General features: G+C 41.9%; 2 protein-coding genes across 3 annotated transcripts in view; both read left to right on the plus strand.

Annotated features, from left to right (window-relative positions):
• The window catches only part of prrc1 (proline rich coiled-coil 1), a 10975-nt gene extending 2838 nt beyond the window's left edge, over window positions 1-8137 (plus strand). Inside the window, exons 1-8 of one of the 2 annotated variants that reach the window (XM_022744629.1) lie at window positions 297-380; window positions 1394-1801; window positions 3274-3419; window positions 3955-4057; window positions 4151-4314; window positions 4742-4845; window positions 5180-5282; window positions 6621-8137. In XM_022744629.1, coding sequence (XP_022600350.1) covers window positions 371-380; window positions 1394-1801; window positions 3274-3419; window positions 3955-4057; window positions 4151-4314; window positions 4742-4845; window positions 5180-5282; window positions 6621-6830 — 1248 coding nt within the window. In that variant the 5' untranslated portion in view covers window positions 297-370 and the 3' untranslated portion in view covers window positions 6831-8137. Of the gene's footprint in view, window positions 1-296; window positions 381-1393; window positions 1802-3273; window positions 3420-3954; window positions 4058-4150; window positions 4315-4741; window positions 4846-5179; window positions 5283-6620 lie in introns of those variants that run through there. The other variant, XM_022744630.1, reaches the window with a different exon arrangement.
• An 11086-nt stretch (window positions 8138-19223) lies between these two features.
• ctxn3 (cortexin 3) lies at window positions 19224-19532 on the plus strand. Its single transcript, XM_022744421.1, has one exon. It carries the CDS (start codon window positions 19224-19226, stop codon window positions 19530-19532), a length of 309 nt encoding a protein of 102 aa, XP_022600142.1.
• The last annotated feature ends 3936 nt before the right edge of the window (window positions 19533-23468 follow it).

The raw sequence follows: 23468 nt of genomic DNA on the forward strand, positions 1-23468 counted from the left end.
AGAGGATAAGCGGTTAGACAATGAATGAATGAATGATATTCACTCTGATGGAAGTCTGGCCAGTCAGTGTCTTTACCGGCCTTCTCTGTGTGCCTGTCATTCGGGGTATGTATGACAGCCTGCTGCGTGCCTGTTCTGGAACAGGCTCACTTTACCAACCCGACTTTTTTATACGGTTATAAATAAAGAAAAGAATACTAAACAACAAGTTGAGCACATCCTAATTCCTCACATCTTATTGCAGCTATACTCCTGGGTTGAAGTTCAGGTATCAGGCCGAGAAGATGATGGAAGAGAGTGGAATTGAGACTAAACCCCCCACACTCCTACTCCTCCTCTGACTGTAGCTGCCCCAGTCAGCGCTCCACCAATGACCATAGGTAAGACATGTGCTGTGAAAGTCAAATTTGTACAGACAAACTTCAGATTGGTAATCCATTATTCCATTATCACCCATCACCTGGAATGATGACTTTAATTATGGAGAAGCAGAAAATCTTCCATTACTGACTACAAATGATCTTATCACATAGTCATGCTCAGCAAGGTCATTAATATTTTTCATTAGTTTTTTTAAATTTGTTTTTGACTTTTTGTTTTCAATCTCAGTTTAGTTTGAATTAGTTTTTAAAAAGGTTGGCTTGTTTAGTTTTTTATTTTTTGATAAGGGGCGAGATTCAAAAAGGTCAGAAAAAGTCAAACAATTGGATGTATTCACTGAGGGTGTTGGTCAGTGTGCTTGTGTCATTAACCAGAAACATTCAACTGGACACAACAACAACAGAACATAAAGTGTAGACCTGGGCACAGACATGTAAACAGTGTAGACCAGATGCAGCCTGAAGTGTACATGTGTGTGGTTGTGTTTCATTTAAACCAACTGAACATGAACTCATCAGTGAACTGGACTGTCCAGCTGCAGCTCTGTGGCTCATCACTGAAGTTCATCAATAATACAGACTGATGTATGAAATAAACTGACAGAGACCAAAACTAAAGAAATGTTCTCTGTTATTTTAGTTTAGTTTAGTTTAGTTTTGTAAACACACGATACAGATTTAGTTAACTATTTTTTTTTTGTATTTTATGTCTTTTTTTATTTCAGTTGATGAAAATGTTTTTTCATGTATAGTTACAGTCTAGTAACAACCTTGCGGCTCAGTACATAATATCTTGGACACAACTATTTAAAAAAGAAATTTAAAGGACTCTTATGAAAATGTTTGTTTATGTAGAATAAATGAAGGCCAGTGTATCTTAGTGGATTGAAAATGATTGATTATAATTCAGATACCAATTGTCATATAATGACAATTGGTATCTGACTGAATCTCTGATCTCCTGACAGAAGACACAGTATCTCTGAGGTGTGACTGTAGCTGTTTGGTTTCAGGTCTGTCCAGCCCTCTGTCCCTCCCAGACACCAGCTCCCTCTCCATCGGTTCGCCCTCAGTCTCCACCACTCTCCCCTCTGTCCCCTCCCTCCCTGCCTTCAGCAGCCCTCTGGCCGCGCCCCCCTCCCTCTCCTCCCTCTCCTCCCAGTTCCCTCCTCCCTCCACACTCGCCTCCCCCTTCACCAGCAGCTCTCCCTTCCCTCCTTCCCCGTCCCCCTCCTTGCCTCCTCTGGCCTCCCCCATCAGACCACCTCAGACCTCGGCTCCCGGCATGTCGGCCCCTCCCACAGGGCCGCCCATGTCCAGCTTCTCCATGAGTGCAGGGTATGACATCACACGGGGTCACGCTGGTCGAACACCACAGACGCCATTGATGCCAACGTTCTCCAGTGCTGCCACCATGCCAGGTAAGAGCCACACTCGTCTGCTCTGTGACTCCTCTTCTTCAACAGCCTCTTCTGTCCTCTGGCATTGTGACACAAGATCGTGGACGTTTGTATCACAGTTTCAGAATCATTACACTGTGGGGCCGTGTTGGCTGTCTCAGCTGAGGCAGGAAGTGTCTGTGAGTCAGCCAGAGTGATCTTCCAGCAGCTCATACCAGCATGATGCCTTGGAGCAAGAGGGGTAGTTCATGTATTGATTGGCAGCCTGACCTTGGCCTTTTCTGGTTGGTTAGAAGGGCGAGGCTCGGTCAAACAGCTTGCAGCTTGCAAGCTGCTGTTCAGGCTGTTCAATAACTCTGGGTCATAGGAGCATTTGACAGCACCTCTCCACAGTAAGATCTGTTTTGGAGCATATTTCATCCAAAACATACTAAAACAAGTTACTTCAAGCACTTTATTAGGAACACATTACTAATACTGGCTCACGCCTAAATGGTTGACGATCATATGTTACTGTGTGTGTTCACTTTTGGTAAGACTCAGATTCATGTAAGAATCATGTTTGTATGAAAAGCCTTTAGGAGGTTGATGCAACTCCCCCTGATACATGTTGTTTTGCGTGAGTCCCTGTTTCAGATCAGAAAAGTCACAAGAAATAAGAAATAAGAATAGAGGGATGACAGTAGTATAGTTTAGTGCAGATCAATTTCTTTGATGGAGTTGATGGGTGCAAAGTTGGTGCGACCCATAGAGTCACAATAACTACATTTATGCGAAATACACCAGGTTGAAATAAGTTGGATTTTTCCTGAATCAGTAGCAGGAAATGAACAACAGGAACTTGTGGAACCTGTTAACTCACTCTGAATCTGGTCACAGTCAGAACTGTAGGTTTCTAGTGGACAGAGTAGGGAGGTTGTACATGCTGCACAGACAAAATGGCATTGAAATCATGTGTTGTGTCACATATACTTGGACTCTTCTTATCAGTATTTTGTCAGATATCAGAATCTTCTCAGAGCTCAGTTTGTCATCTTGAATCCTGAAAATACTGAATATACAAATAGTTTTGATTTAATGTAAAACGCTAACCAGTGACTTTGAACAGCACTCCAGTGATTATGAACTATTATTATTATTATTATTATTATTATTATTAAAAGTGAAATGAAAAATTAAACAAGGAACATTTACTTTATTCTTTTCAATTCTGTAAGTATCAGCTAAATGACGCAATAAAAAATGATCCTAGGAGAAGAAGACAGGGCAGAAGTTACTGTCCCATACACCCATGCAAATAATGTACTGTGAATATATAATGAATATATACATGTATATCTATCTTGGTGGTGTTCATTGGGTTTTCATGTTCATTTTATGTTTTAGAAAAGTAATAGATTTTCCATAAAGTCATGAGGCTAGAGGCTGAGATCTCCAGACTTTTGATCCCTAAACTCTGAACACTGTATCACAATAATCTAACCATCTTGCAGGTGTGGTGTCCAGCGCCATGGTCCAACAGCCAGCCATGACAGGAGGGCTGGATACTGGATCTCCCATCACCTTCCCAGAGGAGCAGGAAGATCCCAGAGTGTCTGGAGACATCAACACTGGTGGAGGCCTCTGGGGCTTCATCAAGGTAACACCACTCTAAGCATAATGTTAGCACTGGCAGCTGTTTACTTACCAGTCTACTTCTACTTCATTCCTTCACTCACCAAACAAACACCAATGATAACTCTAACCAGCTAGTCCTGGCACGTCCCGTCTTGTCTTGCAGCCTAGGCCTACAGCAGCATAACTAAGGGATGGTTCAGGGCTCTCCTGAGTCTGCTCTAACTATAAGCTTTGTCTCAGAGGACAGTTTGATCCAGATCTTAAATGTAGAGAGGGAGTTTGCCTCCTGAACCTAGACTAGGAGCTGGTTCCACTGGAGAGGAGCCTTATAGCTGAAGGCTCTGCCTCCCATTGTAGTATTAGAAACTCTAGAAACCACAAGTACATGTCTAAACAATCAAAGTTGCAGTGAGCAGCCAGGTAGCAGCTAAAATATGGGACTCTGATAACACAAGATTTAAAGATGTAATATGCAATCTTCCCTCCTCCTGTGGTATTTTTCACTATAGTTTGATCCTGACTGAGTTAACTCTGTGTGTGTCTGTGTGTGTCCTCAGGGAGTAGCAGGTAACGCTGTAGTGAAGACAGTCCTGGACAAAACCAAACACTCTGTAGAGTCCATGATCACCACTCTGGATCCCGGCATGGCTCCATACATCAGTGAGTGTGCACTACATTCCTCCATGATGAAGAAATCTTACTGAATGTTCAAATATAAAGAAATAAATGTGTATGTGTGTTGTTACTCTCCAGAGTCTGGTGGGGACATTGACATTGTGGTGACTTCAGATAAGGAGATGAATGTGGATGCAGTCAGAGATGCCTTCCAGGAGGTTTTTGGGATGGCCATGGTCACTGGAGAGCCTGGTCAGTCCAACATTGCCCCACAGCCTGTGGGCTACGCAGCCGGCGTCAAGGTCAGTTCACTGCTGTTCAGATGACAGGAAGATGCTGTGTGTGTGTGTGTGTGTGTGTGTGTGTGTGTGTGTGTGTGTGTGTGTGTGTGTGTGTGTGTGTGTGTGTGTGTGTGTGTGTGTGTGTACAGTGACTGCTTACTCATCCACTCCTCATCATGAAGCCTGTGTGTGTAGCGGGGGAATCCGTTTACATTGCCTTCATGTTTTAATAAAGATGTCGATATTTGGCACAAGAGGAAGTTATACAATATAATCTGTACCAACATTTTGTCCCCACCTTTAATTTACAGGCAGCATTGGCAATGTAGCACATTTCCCTGCAGTGTCTGTTGTGAAGGGTTTTCAGTTTCAGTCATGCACATACTCTCTGTGTGTGTGTGTGTGTGTGTGTGTGTGTGTGTGTGTGTGTGTGTGTGTGTGTGTGTAGGGGGCTCAGGAACGTATTGACAGCCTGCGTCGAGCTGGTGTGATCCATGAGAAACAGCCTGTGGTCTCTACGGAAAACTTCATCGCTGAACTCTTCCCTGACAAGTAAGAAGACTGACAGCAACACACACACACACACACACACACACACACACACACACAGAACCAAAGCTTGCACAGTGAAATAGCCAGTTCAACAGCCCTGCAGTGAACAGGGCCTTTGGATTGAAGCTGTAGTCTGTAGTGTAATGGACTGAATGTTTTCATCTTCTCCTGACACACTGAATCTCAGTAGCCACTGACCAGGAAAGCTGGGGCCCCCTCCTGGAGCCACACCTGGGAGGGTGGCTCACCAGTGAGTGTCTGGTGGCCGGACTGACTCATGAGGTCCAGTCAGACACAGCCTGAACACAGTCATATATATACTGTTTTTCTACAGGTGGTTTGACATTGGCTGTTTGATCCTGGAGGACCCTGGTTACAGCATCCACATCGAGGTCTTCACTCAGGCAACTCCTCTGGCTCTAGATCACGTCCAACAGGTACTAATCAACAACTTTGAGGCTACATCCACACTAATGTGTTTTAGTTTCAAAACATATCATTATTTACACCTGGTGTCCACACTACTCTGGAATTTTTGAGTCCCTAAAACACTTGTAGAAACGTTGCCCAGTTTTACTCCGGGACTATGTTTTAATCTGGATGAACAGAAACAGAGATTTTGACTAACAGTTAGTTAGTTAGACGACACGTACTGGCATTATTGACCGTACTTACTCTTCACCTTTACTGCTCCTTGTTCATTGTATTTTGTGCAACTAAGCAACCAACTGCAGAATAGACAATCTACTTCCTGTTACGCACATGCCCAGTGAACGTGAATGGTCATGTGGTATGTGTTTTCAGATGTGATAGTCTGGACAGAGATGATTTAAAACACTGTTTTAAAATGAAAATGTTTACGTGTGGATGCAGCCAGACCTGCACAGAGTATCATGGCCACTGTTTGGAAAAAAAACTTTTGTGGATAAAGTTGAAAATTTTAAGAAAAAAGTGTAATGCCAGTATAAACTCTTTATTTCAAGTCCAGAAAATCAGCAAATAGCAGCAAGATGCAGTTTTACAATTGTAACACTGACATAACAATTATCAATCATCAATTAGATCAGGTCGATTAAATAACATTCAGGTTACACTTGGTTTCATTTCAGTGTCCTAATGTCTCTGATAATATGATTCTTTACCATCACATCGCTCAATCTCTTCCAGGTCAAATGTAAAAATCAGCTTTTTACATTCCAGATGAAAACACTCTCAGCTGCTCACTACAACCCAGCAGCCTGTTCAAATAAACACCACGCTTCATACTAGAAATACTTGTCTTGTGAAAGACTTTAAGGTTCTGTAAGCGGTCATCACTGCCACTAGATGTCACAGTAGACCCCCAGCATCTCAGACATTTCAGGAAATTCTTTGTCACTTTCAACTGAAAGCTGAGTACTGCACTGTCATCTCACCTGTGGGCGGGGCCTGTGTGTTTATAAACATTGGGAGGGCCAACAGTTTAACAGGAGGGACTCACATGCACCAACATGCACATGCCACCCTTCCTGAATTCAGATTACGATGACATTACTTTACTATGTCTTTACATAAAGATCTTGTTTACAGAACCTTTAAATCTTGAAATATTACAAGTGTCTCCTTCATCTTGCATCTGTAGCCACTTCAGTTTTCAGCCACTGTAGCTGCAGCTTTGTTTATTGTCATTAATGGAGATAAATTTCAGCTTCAGCCTCAGAGAATTTCTTCAGTATCAGTCACTTCTTCCTCCTCCAGTAGCTCATCAACCTGTTTGTGTACCTTTCCCCGTGCAGGCTCACTCCCTGACCCCTCCTGACTACAGCCTGCGCTGGTCGGGTTTGATTGTTCCAGTGGGGGAGGTCCTGGAGCGCAGCCTGCCCAACATCAACAGGACAGACTGGCATCAGGCTGTGACGGGCATGAGCCAGCGTCAGATGATCCACAGCGCCGCCAAAGCTCTGGCTGGAATCTACAAACAGCAGCTGCCGCCCAGGACTGTGTGAGGCTGGAGGGTTCGGGCGACAGGTGGAGACACGTTGGAGTAAAAACCACCTGATGGGACAGCGAAGCTCCTTCCTGCTCCTCCATCAAGCCCTCATCGGTCCTTATGGGGCAAAGCCAAATGCACATTTCTTTAAAGACGCTGGTTGCGACATTTCGCACAGATGTTTCCTGATGTTCAACACGTCAGATCTCAAGTCAAGTCTTTGTCGTCAACTCAGGCTTTAAAGAAAACTTAACCATTAACTTCCTGAAAGATTCTTACACATCATGTCTGTTAATCTCAAGAACCTTCATTCAAACAGCGGCAATATCTAGTTTCCTTTATGTTATTGTAGAGACTAAAACTCAGACCGCGTCCCAGTTGTATTCTGTGTTCCAGAACACCAACACTTTGACATGACCCTACTGGACCCAATTAGACTTCATATAATGTGGACCTGCCATGACTCAGATACTGTATACTTCACTGTAAACTCACCTTTCCACTAGAGTTGTCTGTGCATTATTTTGGTTATTAATATTCAGTTAACTGACGTGCTGTTTTGTATCATGTCCTGACACTACTGACAGTTTCAGACCTTAAACAGGATAAAATGTTTCTCTATAGGACTTTATTTTGTTTCTTTCATCAACACACCACCCGCCTGTTTTAACATGTAGCTGTAAATGACTCCTGTGTCTTCTTTGCTCGGAGGCCCCGGGGCCACTTTTAACCCAACATTCCTCCCCTTTGTTATGCAGTAATGGTGTTCCTACACTCGTCGCTTATGCTGAATCTATGTAATAATTTACTATGTGGTGATTATTAAGCACAAATGAATTTGGAAACATTCAATGTGTAAACTTAACAAGAACTTGAGATCTGCTAAGGTATAGTATAGTATCAGTTGATATTGTGCTTTAGTGAGGCATATGCCCATGTATTCTTTAAATACCCATGAATCAGTTGGTTAACAGTGAACATGGGGCTAGAGAAGTGGCCAACTAAGAGGAAAATTGCTCTTTGTTTTGAAACATTAGATGCAGTTGAAATGGCGACATCTGTCGGGCAACCTGTGGTACTGCTTTGTATGGTACTATGAGATTATAATGGAGATGATGATGGAGTCCTATAATCTGCAAATGAGTTGCATTTTAGCCCCTCCAGTTCCTTCGTCCTAAAGTCTCTGGTTTTGTTGAATGTTTCTGGTTAGATGACTGAAAGAAGACATTTTCCACTTTTACGTCTGTTAACAAGTGTCTAAATGAGACTGCAGAGGTTGTCCGGGACGTTAAACATCATCACGTTGAACATGAAAACTGATCTACTCTCCAGTCCACCTTTACAGCCTGGTTGTGTTTATACAAACTGTCTCTAACTCCGTCAGAGGAAAGGCTTTGGAAGAAGAGGTCAGAGCTGAATCAAACTACAAGCTGAAGTTTAGTGGTGGTGAGGCTGAAGTCATGTGACCGTGGTGCTGAAGTCATGTGACTGTGGTGTTGAAGTCATGTGACCGTGGTGTAGTTGGTTTATAGTCTAACATTAGCTCTTTACTTCTGCTGATTGTATTGAGGCTTCAAACATCATGAAGTGGAGTTCATTAGTGAAGATGATCCTGCTGAACTAAACCTGTCAGGATCATTAACTGTTGTTTATTTTCTCTAATAATCCAAGAGACAATGTTAAAATCCCATTGACTGTTAGTGGAGGGAACCAGGGGGAAGATAACTTCAGGGTTAGTCTACAAAAATACATCGTCCCTGCACCTCTCTGTAGAAGAAGTCTCACTGCTCAGACTATTCAGATTTTGTTCAGAAAAGGTTAAATAAGAAAATGACCAAAGATTCTACAGATCCTTCTAAACTAGATCAGCAACCACAGCCTGATACAAGTGTGGCCTAACGAGAGCTGATTTGTGATTTGTGACCCAGCCTCTCCCTCTAAAGTTTAGCCTGTACATCCCTTCTCTATGCATATGTCACTGAGTCATTTTCCCTCTGTGTTAATACACCAAAGCCATTTAGAGTCAGTCTATAGCGAGCCACTGGGACATAACTAGAAAGGTCTGATGGGTCAAATGATGTCATCATGTCTTAGATATGCGTTAGTTTAAAAAGAAAATCTCATAATATCATATATACATATTGATTCTTGCTTGTTTTCCTGCAAAATAATTGCCCACCATAACTGTGCTGTGTGCATCAGGATGCTAACAGTGCAGCAGGATGCTAACATTGACCTGGAATTAGATAAGAAGGAAATTAATTTATTTTCTCCAGTTTCAGGCAGTTGGACACTGTCAGACACAGAAGTTACTAAACACCTTTCTGTTAGTGAAACAACATTCTTCTCTGTACTGTGTGTCCTCTAAATGTGCCTTTTTACGCAAATAAAATACATCACTTTTTCATGCTGGTTTGTATAAGTGCTTGTGCTGTTGAAAATCACCTTCAGTTACTCCAAAAAAACCCCTTGTAGGTTTGAACCATTCAAATGTCTATTATTTTGCAAACCAACACAAAGAGAGTCGAGAGACATAACTACTTGTATACTTGCTCATTTGGGTTCGTATATGTGAAATGTGCCCTCAGGTCGTTGGTGCTGGACTGGCAGGTTAACTGAGAATCACAGAGCTTAAACAACAACTTTATCTTCTACTGACTAAAATTGAATGTGTTTCCAAACTGAGCGTTTTAGATGCTCACAGTCTAAATCACTGCCATCATTACCACATGGTTGTAGTTGAACATTTCATTTTCAGTCAGTGATGGTTATGTGTGACTCCTGTCCATCATGCAGTGCACCATGGGAGAACTGGCGAAGCAGGCACCTGTGGTGACAGTCAGGGGCGGAGGCTTTATGTTTTCCGGTTGTTTGTCCGTTTCATTCTCGTGAACTTGATATCTCAGTAAAGCCTTGAGGGAACTTCTTCAAAGTTTGGCACAAACACTCACTTGCTCTCAAGGATAATGATTAGAATTTGGTGGTCAAAGGTCAAGGTCATTGTGACCTCAAAAAAACATTTTTGGCCATAACTTATGTGTTACTTATTCATACACCATGACACAATTTAACACAAATGTCTAACAGGATGAAATGAAGAAGTGATGATATTTTATATCCAAAAGGTCAAAGGTCAAGTTCACTGTGACATCATAATGTTCTGCAAAAACACCCCTAACTATATTTACTGTAACTTCAACAACACTGGTTGGTGGAGGAAACAACCACCAGGTGGTAATTTTTTTTTTTTTTTTTTTTTTTACAATCGGAAAAAGTATTAATTTTCACAACAGAATTTGCTTTTTTAAAGTATACAGTGGAAGAAAAAGTATTCCAACACTTATCTAAGTCACAAATGTAGACAAACACAGTGTCTCTAAGCTAATGTAACACAAACTATTATAATCTTTTGTGTCTTTATTGAACACAGCCATAAAACATTCACAGTGCTGTTGGAAATAGTAAATGAACCCTTGAATTTAATAACTGGTTGAACCTTGGCACCAAGAACCTGAAACCAGCTCTTCACTAGCTGCTGATCAGACCTGCCCAATGTTCAGGAGCAGCGGCGATTGCTCTAAGACTGCAAGGGAAGCTCAGCTTCCCCTAAAATGTCAACAAAATAAGTGGTCAAATATGTACTGTTGTGTGAACATTTCATTGACTAAATATGCGCTAGAACACGTTCATCTTTTGTTCAGAATCAGCTACTTATCACAGGTAACCGACACGACTTCCTTCTCATTCATCCCCGCAGCGCCACAGTGTTTTACACAGTGTAGACGCCGAGCGTCTACTGACTTCAACGGGGAAGCACAGAGTGGGTTGTTCCACTGCAGTGAAACTAGACGGTCATTGGATAAATGCTGGGCTTTGTCCCGCCCATCGGGCGCTCAGCGTCTCTGGGGGTCTATGGGGCAGTGGGCTGGCCCGGACGCTCGGCTTCTGCATGATGATTGGATGATCTGTCTGAGGCTGAGTCCCTTTTTGATTGCCAGCGAAATGAGCGAATCAGCGATCTTGAAGTATAAGCATCCACCGGAGCATTTTTCAAGTTTTTCATTCCGTTGTTCGGAGTTGATCTGGAGACGTCACTGATCCTCAGCGACTTTGTCTTTGTTAAAAACGACTAGCGTTGTGTTTGGCGACTCTCTTCTGTCACTCTGCGAATTTACATATAAATAAACGGACACATTTTATGATGTAGGCCGAAAACGAGCTTCCCCTCCTTATAAGACCAGCAGCCGCCACTGTTCAGGAGGAATTTTGGACCATCCTTCTTTATAGAACTGCTGCAGTTCAGACATATTGTTAGGATGTCTGGTTTGCATGTTTCTCCTCAGCTCGGTCCACAGCATCTCTACTGGATTAAGGTCTGGGCTCTGACTGGACCACTCCAGAAGGTGGATTTTCTTTGTCTGAAGTCATTCTGAAGTCGATTTACTTTGAAGTTTAGGGTCATTGTTCTGCTGCATCACTCAGCAGGTGGAGCTGCCCTGACATGATCCTGAAGAGAACCTTTATAAACCTGGGAACTTCCCCTCAATGATGTTGTGAAGCTGCCCAGGTCCAGAGGCGGCAAAATCAGCCCCGAATCATGATGCTCCCTCCACCCTGCTTCACCTTTGGGATAATGATGTTGGGATATTAGAATGCAGTGCCCTTTACACCACACACATAGTGCTGCAGGTTTTTCCCAAACAAGTCAACCTTAGTTTCATCAGTCCATAAAACATTTAATCAATGTAAATGTTTTAGTGTTGTTTATAATCACAGTGTCTCTAAGTCACACCTCCAGTCTGGTCTCAGTGACTGGACTCCAGGTTTGATAACTCCTGACTCCAGTTAGCTTCTGATGACGTGATCAGCCGAGGGGTTCACAGACTCCTTCCAACCTATACTGTGATAGTTTGAATGATCTTTTTAATATGCACAAGAACAAAAGAGTGATTTGTGTGTAATTAGTTAAAATAGATTGTGTTTGTTCATAATTGTAACTTGGATGAGGATCTGACCATAAGGACAAATTTATACATTAATGGAGGTAATTTCCAATGGGTTCACTTACTTTTTCTTGCCACTGTATAATCAAATGTAGAATATTCGTTTACAGCCCAAATTAGTGCACAGGCCTTCAGCCACAACACACTGACAGCTTTTGCAGGACACGACGTGCCCTGTGCTCTTCTTTAACTCTTCTCCAGTGCTAAATGGTAGTAGATATGTTTTTTCAGTGCGTCTACAGGGGTCAAAAATAAACTGAAAAAGAATCTTTCTTCTTCTCCGAGTCTCTGATGAAGAGAGTCAGTTCCTATGATGTGAAGCAAAATCACTTCCTCCAGGTCTAAACGTTCCAGCAGTACACTTCATCTGGTCAGGTTTAGAGCTAATGAATAAAACTCATCTGCTGAGCTTTCACTTACAGCTGAGGAGGAGCTGCACAGTGTTTTCACATCAATGATTCATTTTGCCTGAGGGCAGAGACTGTGTGAGGAGTCAGACTCATCCTGGCTCTGAGAACAAGGTGGGAGTAGTCAGTCTGAAATGTGATCTGATGTGAACCTCCTGTCATCAGCTGACAGCCTGTAGATCCAATCCTCTGTCACTGGATTCTAACAGATTCCATCTTGTTGAAATCAGTGTGAAGCATTATTTTCCCTGTAGGCACCTGATGATGATGAAGTGGAGTTCAAACCACTGCCTGGAGGAGTGAATGTGAGCAGAGTGGTGTGATGGTGTCGTCCCAATAAAACCAGATGGAAGCTGATTATACACTGAACAAAAGATTAGATAAGATTTCTTCTACAAACACAGGGGGTTTATTTCTTCACAGATGTGTTTCAATCTGTGTCAGTGAGAACGTGTCCCTCCACCTGGCAGGTGTGTCGTATCAACATGCTGATTACTGCACAGGTGGAGGATGAATCTGGTCACTTGATATGATCATGTGATCTGCCATAATTTGATCTGCCATATGCAACTGTTTGAGCATTAAGATGCTGACGGTGGTTCATTGATAGTAACTGAACAAAAGTGATGAAGCAGCAGGTACAAATGCTGATGATGGAGAAAACAAAGGAAGCTCAGTAACTAATGAGACATGAGGCTGAACAGTACAGAGACATGTGGGCTCACTATTTGGCAAGCAGCAGGTCACTGTTACCCTTTTTATCTAATGTGTTATAACAGATAATAAATGATTTATAAGTGTTAAGAATCTAATTAATAAACTAATTATCAACCATTCATAAATCCTTTATAAAGGTCATCTGATTGTAAAGTGATACTGTTGAATGTCCACCAGAGCTGTTGCCTCTGACATGACCGGTCATTTCACCACCAACCATCTACAATGTCGTCTCAGAGAATGTGGCAGTTAATCCATCCTCCCGCAGACCACATGTAGCCACTGCAGGTCATAACCTCCACACTGTGACCTGACTGCAGTTTGTCATCATAATCAACTTGAATGGTCAAATAATCACCTCTGATGGCGTCTGGCACTTCACAGAGGAATCCTGGTTTCACTGTACAGGGCAGATGGAAGACAGACTGTGCAGCATCACGTGGGGTTGTGGTATGAGCAGTCAAAAAATCCCACACACTGTCTGACTTGCAGCAAACTATTTATTGCAAGGTTTTGGTCGTAGACCTTCATCAGCCAAATGGTTCTCCGACATAAAGGAGCCATCTTAAACAGGAGCCTCATCCCACATGAAGTGGAAGATAAATTGAATAGGTGAGTTAATAAAAACATCTTTCATAAATATTTGTACAAAAGTGTCCATCATACATGTATAACAGTCTTCTACTAGGTACATCATACAAATATAATGTCCAGAGGTTCATGCAATATCAACGTAAAACTCAGGTTACATGACCAAAAGTTATATATTCTTATTCATATTCACATTCATACATCCAAAACATCAACATCAAAGATCCGAAAAGGAGCCAGGAAGTGTAGAAACATATTCATGTTTTACATATCCAGAAGTGTCTGGAGCTGGATAGAAACATCCTCAAATAAAAAATCTTGGGAGAGGGACCTATGGAAAAATACAAAGAAGACTATTCACAAAACATATTAACAGAACATTCAAGTTCAGTGTCTAATAAATACATTTACATTTGATCATAAACGCATTTAATAAGCACATTTAAAAGTGGCCTTTTATTGTGACCAGCCTGAGTCACACCTGTGCAATGATCATGATGTGTAAGCAGCATGTTGATATGACACACCTGTCAGGTGGAGGGATGATCCTGCTCTCAAAATCTCAGATGTCTTGTTTCAACTCAAAAGCAAAAGTGTTGTGTTTATATAATAATGCATTTAATGCTCTCGACCTTGTTCCTCCTTCTTCTTGCAGACGGGACACATGGAATGTGACGTCAGTTCATCCAACACTTTATTCTAACCATCTCAATAACTGCCAGTATGAGTATGAGTACCTGAGTACGCTGATGTTTACATCATTGTGTCTATGAGCAGAGTCACTGCTGTGAGCATGACTCCACACACCTGCTGGAGCCACTTGTCACTGTGCACTTTCTCTGTGTTCCCTGATTTTGTAGGATTTGTAATGTGGTGCAGAACATTCAGATCGTTTGCAGATCATCAGTTTGTTCTGATGGTCATGAGCAGCTTCTCGTCTGGTGCAGTCGTAACAACCTGGAGCTCAACACATTGAAAAGTTGACAGTGGACTTCAGCAGGAGCTGCCAGCTGTCTGCAAGTCCTGCACCAGCACAGTGAGTTCAACCTGCATCATCCAGGTCTACACTGCAGTCATCAAGTCTGCTCTCTGTACAGCAGTCAATGTCTGGATCAGACATCAAACACAACAGGGAAAGACTACAACAGTCAGTCAGGACCTGTCCTCAATTCAGCACTTGTTCACCTCCAGAGTCAGGAAACAGGCACAACCCCTCACACACTGTTTTCAGGTTGTCTCTTCGTCCGTTCGCTAGGACTCTAGTACAAACAGATTAGATTTTGGTGGCTAAAGGTCAGAAGGTCAATTTTTAGCCATTACTCAAGACTTCATACAGAAATTATGACAAAATTTCACACAAATGGTTCATACCGTATATGACTCTGGATAAACAGGGATGAAACCTGAAACTAGTGGAGGAGGTGATTCTAGTACTGTGTTTAACTGGACCACGCTCTTTCCCTCTCTGCCTACAGTCACATGAGCCTGTAGTTTGCCTGGTGCAGTGAAATAAATGGAACAAATTACCTTAAATGAGAAAAGGTGTGTGTATATAAACATAGAACAATGTTATTTATTATTATCATTATCCTAATTAAGTCGGATAAATAGTTCTGCACTCCGTCACATTCACTCTCACTGTGTTGAAATTGTGGCATTAAATACAAACTGTGATGATGTGTGTTGGTTGCTTTAATATCTGGCTTTTCTTTTTACCTCCACTGCAAAACAGTGTGTCTTTTCCACTACTGATGTTGGGGGGGAGGGGGGGGGGGGGGGGCAGAAGCTGGTAAGGCAGAGCTTGTGTGATGTGGACTGGGCTGATACGCCCCTTCCTCCCAGCGGACCCGGGATGCACCCCAGCGGGCTGTGAGGCTGCAGAGCCTCCGCTCCAGCGCCAGCGTACACGGAGCATCTTCCCTCTTCCTTGCCGTGTATCGTGTTTGTCGCAGATGCTGCCGACAGTGAAGCGTGCCAAACGTGCCGGTCCCCTCTGTGACTCCGGACATGGATCCGACATCCCCGCACACGGACAGAGGTATTCACCAGCCCGCTGTTTTCTCACGGAGGTTCAGGGGGATGTGTGCCGGGTGTGTGTGACCAGGTGTCGGCTGTGTGACTGCACATAGGCGTCTCTGCGACAGTTGAGTGAAGGTGGCGGTTGGACAGTATTGATAATTGGCTGTGCACTTGTTGAGTGATGTTGATGTTGATGCCCGCGTTTACAGCAGAAGCTTCGAGCACCCTCCACACCTCACCTGTCATGTCTCGGCTCTGTCGCGTGTGACTTGCACCTGAAACTATAAGTGATGAGGTTGCAGCGTCCTTGTCAGGTTGATAACTGCTGCCAACTTCACTTTACCTCCCCTCTGCGTTTTCTGTGCTGCACTGAATGAAGCTGCAGATGAATTACTGTCATGCATTCAGAATAGCTCAGATACCTGGAGCAGCTCGTTCCACCTGTTTTTCTTTTTGTCCTCCTCTGGGAGGAAGGCTGCAGGACATCCAGGGTCATGACCCACTTCACACAGAATGTAAATGTGCTATGAGACTGCAAGTCACACTTTCGGTTCCTGCTGCATTTCTCTGTGTAAAACACTCACTCAGTTCATATGAAACAGCAAATCTTTGATCTGTTCACTGAGTGAGTGAGCTGCAGGGTAAACCGTCACATTTAGTGGAGACTGGAGACAGTTGCAACACTTTTTGCATTTTACTCAGAGACTAAACTTTTATATATTAAACTTACACGTACCTACTAATGACCCATACCATTTAAAGATGAGTACATATGACACATCATTCACTATATTTATTTAAATGGAAGAATTCAGATGTTGCACCTGACCCCAACCCTGGGGACGGTTGCATCACAGAGCAACATGTTTGTTTGCATTATTTATTTATTTATTTATTCAATATTTTACATACATTTTGTTTTTTGTTATAGCTTATAATATTAAACAGAACAGACAAATATATCATAAGACCACGAGAAAATAAATAACTTGTTTTTATTCTCTTATGTGTTAAAATTAACACATATTGTTGCGTCTGTTCCTGTCAGCTTCATATTTTTCCTATTTGGAACTAAAATGTTAAAAACACTGTTGTGTGGTCTGTTGTGATTTGGCTGCTCAGCTTGAGGACAGTTACAATAACTTGTTGCAACCGTCTCCACCCTGTCAGCCATGACAGAACATCATGTGACACATGCTAACCAAGTCAACAACACAATGATTCAAACTAAGTCAGTTTTGATTCATTCAAACAAAAGCTCAGGGCAGTTTGACAGAAATACAGCTCATGAAAAAAATACTTTCATTCCTTCAAAACAAGTTTTGTTCTTCAATAAATGCAGCAGCAAATTTCGTGGTAATTATCAGGAAATTATCAGGCAATCATGTGAAATACCCTCAAACTAATATTGTACAGTCTCACACAGATTTTATTAGATCTGCACTTGCTGTTTCAGTCCAGTCCACGCATCTTGATGCATTTTTAGTTCAGTTCTGTCAGGTTTAGGAGTGTTAAGGACCCAAATGCAGATAAAACACTTTCAGACACTCGGGTCATTTTCTCTGCACCATTTCTCTGTCTTTTAGCGCGAGCACAATGCATGATGGTATATATTGCTTGGTTATAGACCATTGATTGTACACTACTTTTCACGATGCATTGTGGGATACTATGAGTCCACTATATAGGGTGTAATAATTTTCACAATACATTCAGACAGCACTACAAAATGGCAAACTCCCTATATAGTGGACTATGAAGGGAGTAGTGAGTGATTTCAGACACAGCCAGAGATTTAGATATGCAAGGGAGGCAAAATAAAACAGGAAATGAAACAAATGTCCAAACATAAAGAGTCCAAAAGTGTCCAAAAAAATGTCCTCTTAGGGCAGACCATGACAAGTTCTTTTCATGAGATAAAAATATAGAACAACAAGCCTTATCCTTTATGACAGAGTTCAGAGTCATTGACTCAACCTCTTTTTATATTCTCATCCAGAACAGTTTACCAAGGGCAACAGCTGCATGCATCATCGCCTTCTTTCAAACCTGTCTGGCAAAAGCAGCGATGCATTTCTAATTGCACTGTGATACAACAGAATGATGACAAGAAGTGCTTGAGTTAAACCCGACAGGAAGCCATTTAATTCCTCTGGAAACAGCATCACCACATCATTCAAATCCAGATCGCATTACACAGTGTCCATGTTGAATACAATGACAATGATGTCCTTCACTTTACATATAAACTGTCATGTCAGCGATTGTACTGTGAGGCGGACAGTATTGTCTGCTCCACTTAAGCTCTGCTTGTATTTCACCTTGTGCGTTCATTTTTCCTGTCTCTCTGGATGCAGAATTTGTTTTCCTATCTGTTTTCAGGATCCAAACTGAAACAGGAAAAGAGGCTTTTATCTGCTTCTGCACTCTTTTCCAAATTGCCCCAACTACAGCCACATCCAATTTTTGGCAACAAGAAAATGGTGGCAGCACCTGGGACAGCTCACAACGATGTATGAGTGCGAATTTCAAGCCGACTTCAGGGCGTTTGTCTCAGATCTAAGGAATTTGTCCTGGACAGGAAAATCACTGCAAACATCTTATAGTCCGGCCCTAAAATGGTGCAGTGTGTGTTGTGTGTTGCTGGCTCCTTTGCTAATGCTGGAATCAATGATGTTGAGTGAGATGTTCACAAAATACTTCACATTTGTCTGCTCATGTTAGTTATGACATTAACCCTAACCCTTAACTCCAATATGTGCTCAAACTCTTGACTCTAGATGACTCTTGTGTGAATGCAGTCCTTATACATGTTTTTTATTCCATCAACATTGCAATTAGAAACCATAATGTTATTACTGCGCTGCTCGAAGAACTGAAAAATGACATTTCATTTATCCACTCATGCACTGGAACTACTTTGTATCAAATGCCCTGCACATCATTCACTTCCATTGTATCAGGGTGGAGGCAAATTCTCATAACCTGGATAAATAAAACCAAAACTACCCGAGCAAACAAATCATGAGAGGTCAATGTGTAAATATGTTTTTGGGGGTTGTCAGTAGGTACGTCAAAGGTCAAGGTCACGGTGACCTCACAAATCGCAGATTTGGCCTTGTGAACGCGATATCTCAGTAATGCTTTGAAGGAGTTTCCTCCACATTAATAAAAACGTTCACCTGGACTCAAGGACAAACTGATCAGATTTTGGTGGCTAAAGGTCAAAAGTCAAGGTCAAGGTCATGGTGACCTCACAAAACATGATATTGGCCTTGTGAACGCAATATCTCGTGAACTCTCCAAGGGAATCCCTTCACATTTGGCACAAACGTCCACTGGGACTCAAGGATCAACACAAAACACTTTTTAGCCATAACTCAAAATTTCACACAAATGGTTCATATTTTATATGACTCTGAATAAACAGGGATGTAACCTGAAACTAGTCTAAGTGGTAATTCTAGTTTGTCATCTGAGTGAGCTGACTTTAAAACTTAAAGAACTTTGTGACTATGATTTGTTAACAGTTCTTGGTCCTGTGTCTATCCAGACAATGAGGTCCATCTAAAAGGGCTGGGCCGGGCCGGAGTGAAGAGGATGCCACAGCTCCCCCTGTGGGATCTGCAGTGCCACTGTCCTGCCCCCACCACACACTTCTCTTCCTGGATGATGGAGGGAGAGCCCTTCACCTCTGCATTTTCCTCTCTGATGTACTCCGCTGGGGGACACTTCATAGCCCTGTCCTCCTCCTCCTCCTCGTCTTCCTCCTCATCCTCTACGGAGTCAGCTATCACTGCCATGTCGCTGGAGCAGAAGACAACTTTTGCCTTGGTTATCTTCCTCTTTGTTTTCCTCCTCATCCTCATCGTGCGATGCTTCCGTATCCTGCTGGACCCCTACCGGAGTATGCCAACCTCCACGTGGGCAGACGGCCTTGATGGTCTGGAGAAGGGCCAGTTCGACTATACTCTAGCCTAGGCTTCTACACCAGACATCAAAACACTTTAGTGGATATTTATGTCCACACACAAACCAGTCTGTGGTGACATTCTTCTTCATGCTGCCTTTTTGGTGTGTGCCAACAGAGCTTTTATCTCATGCTCAAGCTAACTGAACAATAACCAGTTCAGAATAAGCATATTATGGATGTATTTTACTCTCATCCTACTCTACATGGATCAAATGGACATCACACTGGCCTGGCTGACTCTTGAGTCTTGAAAATGGACATCTTGATTAATTGGTGGTTGGTTTGGCTATTCTTATGTTCAGCTTGATGACAAAGTGAATTTCAGCTTTGCTTTTACAGATGCTAGGTAGAGCTAGCTAGTAATGTGGACAACGTATTTGGCCACATTACTAGCTAACTTGTGCAATCTCAGAATTTACCCTGAACTCCAGCTCTTTATGTTACTTCCTTTTCTTCTTGTTTCTTTTTTTTGCTTGTCTCATTAAACCAAGGTATAAGTGTGATTTTTTTTTGCTCAATTTGAAACATTTCTAACTCTCATGGACTTTGCCTCGATTTGTGCCACCTAGAACAAATCAGCCTGTGTTCCTGTCCCCTTGCATCTTTGCACAGAATTTATATAAACATTTGTCGCCTACAGAATTGCTTTGTATTCAGTCTGAATACACCTCTAGGTATCTGGGCTGGGTATTATTTGAACGTTTTTAATACTGATGCTAATGTGAGTTTTGCTACTGACTCCAAAATTATACTTTTTTTTACCTCACTGACCCATTTTCTTAGGAAACCTTTTTTTCCATTTGACAAAAGAAGCCAAAGTTCTCCAACACTCTCAAAATAGCTTTTCTTAAATGAAATGCAGTCTAAAATTGGAATATTACTATTCAAATTGGGAACTATCTGATTATAGAAGGAATAAACAAGATTATAAACCATTTGTTTCCAGCTTTGGGTATGTGACAGTTTTTGATACTAGAGACAGTAATGAGTTTTGATACCCAGCCCGAGGGTTGATTGCACTTACAAGTTTTAGAGACAGGCACAAAGGTGATAATGGACTTCTTCACTTGAAATGTTGATGATTTGGTGGCTGGTTTGACCAAACTTAGCATCACACAGTATGTACTGTATGTCTACTACGCTGTGTCTCCTGGAGGATATGAACTCACACAAACATTTTCTAACTGAAACTAGAAAACAAGGTGACAATTTCACAGTGACAGTCCCTGTGCAAATTTCTGTGCCACTCCTTCTGTCAAACTGTGAACTGTTTACAGTGTCAGCACTTCAGTGAGAAAATCCTATTGAGACCAGAGGCAGACAGTGTTTGTCAGAGATGAACTTAGGAGCCTCACACATACAGGGTAGCTATTTTTCTTCACCACACCTCACTGTCTTAGCCTTCTAGTGTCTATCTGCACTGTGATGTGCTAAGCTGCCAAATATTAGCTTATATACAAGCTTAAAGGCTGACTAAACACTATGAATGTTCACTTTATTACACTGTTGATTTATCCTTGGCCCATTTTATGCATTTATTGTAGCAGAAGTTATTTTCATTTTTCAATAGAAAATCCAGTAATTCTGTCCACTTGACCCCCCAGAAATCTGTGAAACATTTATAATGTACCCTGGGACACTACACTCCCCTCTACCCCACCCAAACACATGTATACTTATAATACATATAAATAAAGCAATCAACTGTCAGCAGTCTAGGTGGGGACGAGCTGGACTGAAGTCACTGTTTAAGTCACGTTATGCTTGAACGAATTTGCAAGAAGTGTTGTCCAACCATGCTAGAAATCAAAAGTGTTTATCTGCTGGAGTGTACTGACAGCAAACTGTTTCCAATTTCAGCTGGAGAGGGGTCATGCTGGGTCATGGGAGTGATACGTGAGCCGTTACCAGCTGGTTTTAAGTTCAAAATTAGAGTTATGTTTGTAGCTGTGGTTCTATGAATTCTAGGTGACAGCCAGATGCAATATCTTGACATTAAAGAAGCTATTTGTAAGTTTTGCCATTGCTACATAGCTAACATTACCATTAACAGCTGTTTACTTACTGAAGAAGAAACATTGTGAGTACAACATCAAATTTAATTCCTATACTCACCAAAAGCTGTCTCCAGAGGTGGAAACAAACACCAATGTTAATACTTGTCTCTATCACATCTTTTCTTCTACTGAAGTTAGCATGCTAACTAGCTAGCCCCGGCCCGTATCAGACCATCTTTGCACTTTTTGATAGCGACTCACAGTAACCTCCAGTCTGTCCTGAAGATGTAGCTGCTATTATAACCTCTTCTCTTGTAAGTGCAACATTGGCTGAAGCTCTTGTCAAGCCACAATCACCACCACCCGCTCCCAGCAAGAAACCATGTTCGGTGACAGAGAAAACTTCCAAATAGACTCTTTAAAGGAGCTATTTGTAAGTTTTGTTATTGCTACATAGCTAAAGTTAGCATTAGCAGCTGCTTACTTACCAGTCTAGATGAAATGTTTTGAGTTCAGCATCAAACTTCATTTCATTACTCACCAACAGCTGTCTCCATAAGTGGAAAGAAACACCAATGTTAACTCTTGTCTCTATCACATCTTTTTTTCTACTGAACTTAGTATGCTAACCAGCTAGTCTGGGCCAATATCGGCCTGTTTTGTCACTCTTTGATAGTGACTCACTGTAGCCCCTAATCTAGCCTCCATTTACAAATAGCGCCTTCAATTGTCAGTTTTGCTATTGCTACAAAGCTAACATTAGCATTAACAGTTGCTTTCTAGAGGCAGAAAGCAACGCTATCAACTCTTGTTTGACTTATGTCTTTTCTTCTGCTCAAGTTAGCATGATAACCAGCTAGCCCCCGTCTTTTATCTTTCTGATAGCGACTCAGTGTAGCCTCCAATCTGCCCTGAAGACGTAGATGCTCAGAGGACGTATTATAACCTCTTGTATTATAAAAATAACAATGGCTAAAGCTGTTGTCAAGCCACAATCACGAACACCTGCTCCTGACTAGAAACCATGTTTGGCAGCATACAAAACCTACAAAAAGCCCCTTTAAAGGAGCTATTTGTAAGTATTATAACCTCTTGTGTTGTAAGCGCAACTATGGCTGAAGCTCTGGTCAAGCCACAATCACTACCACCTGCTCCTGACAAGAAACCCTGTTTGGCAGCACAGAAAAACTTCCAAACAGCCTCTTTAAAACATATGAAAATGGCTAAAAATGTCAGACAGTAGGAGAGACAGAGGAGGAATGGACAGAGCTGTTGGTGGTGGAGTGTTCACACACTGGGGCTAATTAGTGTGTCGGTTAAAATACATTTGTAGAATTTGTAGTCAAAATGGGGCGTAAAGTTGTTATGAAGACAGTTTTTTTATCTTTTTGTTTTTGGTATATTGACATGAAACATTAAAACTTGACAGCACTCTTGAAGATGCAGGTCTATAGTTTTACTTCCTTAGAGAAACATTTTAACCAGGGTTTACACCAACAGAGTATCAGATTCAGGTTGATTAGCCATGCAAAGCAGTTTTACCATCATTTTGTTATAGTTTAAAGTTCTCCTATATGCAGATGAGCTCAGCAACATTGTTCTCATACATGCCCACATACTTTGTAGATATGCCCGCCAGGGGGCAGATCATGGCTGACACTGGGATATTGTCCTTTTTGCACGGCCTAAAACATAACAGTGGCACTCCAGAAAGTTAGGTGACTGTTACTGTTGAGATTACAGCAGAAAATTGTGATCTGTGACAAACTATTTGTTTTACTGCGAAACTTTTGCCATTTTTGAGTTTAATAAAAAGATAATCACTGACCTGCTGCTGGTGTAGAAAATCACAGCTTTAATTAAAAAGGCGTAATGTGGAGTCATTTTAAGACGGTGTCAATTGTGAGTCCCTCTACCAAAGAAATATCTGAGAGATTTTTGTTGCAG

This window comes from Seriola dumerili, unplaced genomic scaffold (genome assembly GCF_002260705.1).
Source record: "Seriola dumerili isolate Sdu_G_001 unplaced genomic scaffold, Sdu_1.0 BDQW01000081.1, whole genome shotgun sequence".
NCBI lineage: Eukaryota > Metazoa > Chordata > Actinopteri > Carangiformes > Carangidae > Seriola > Seriola dumerili.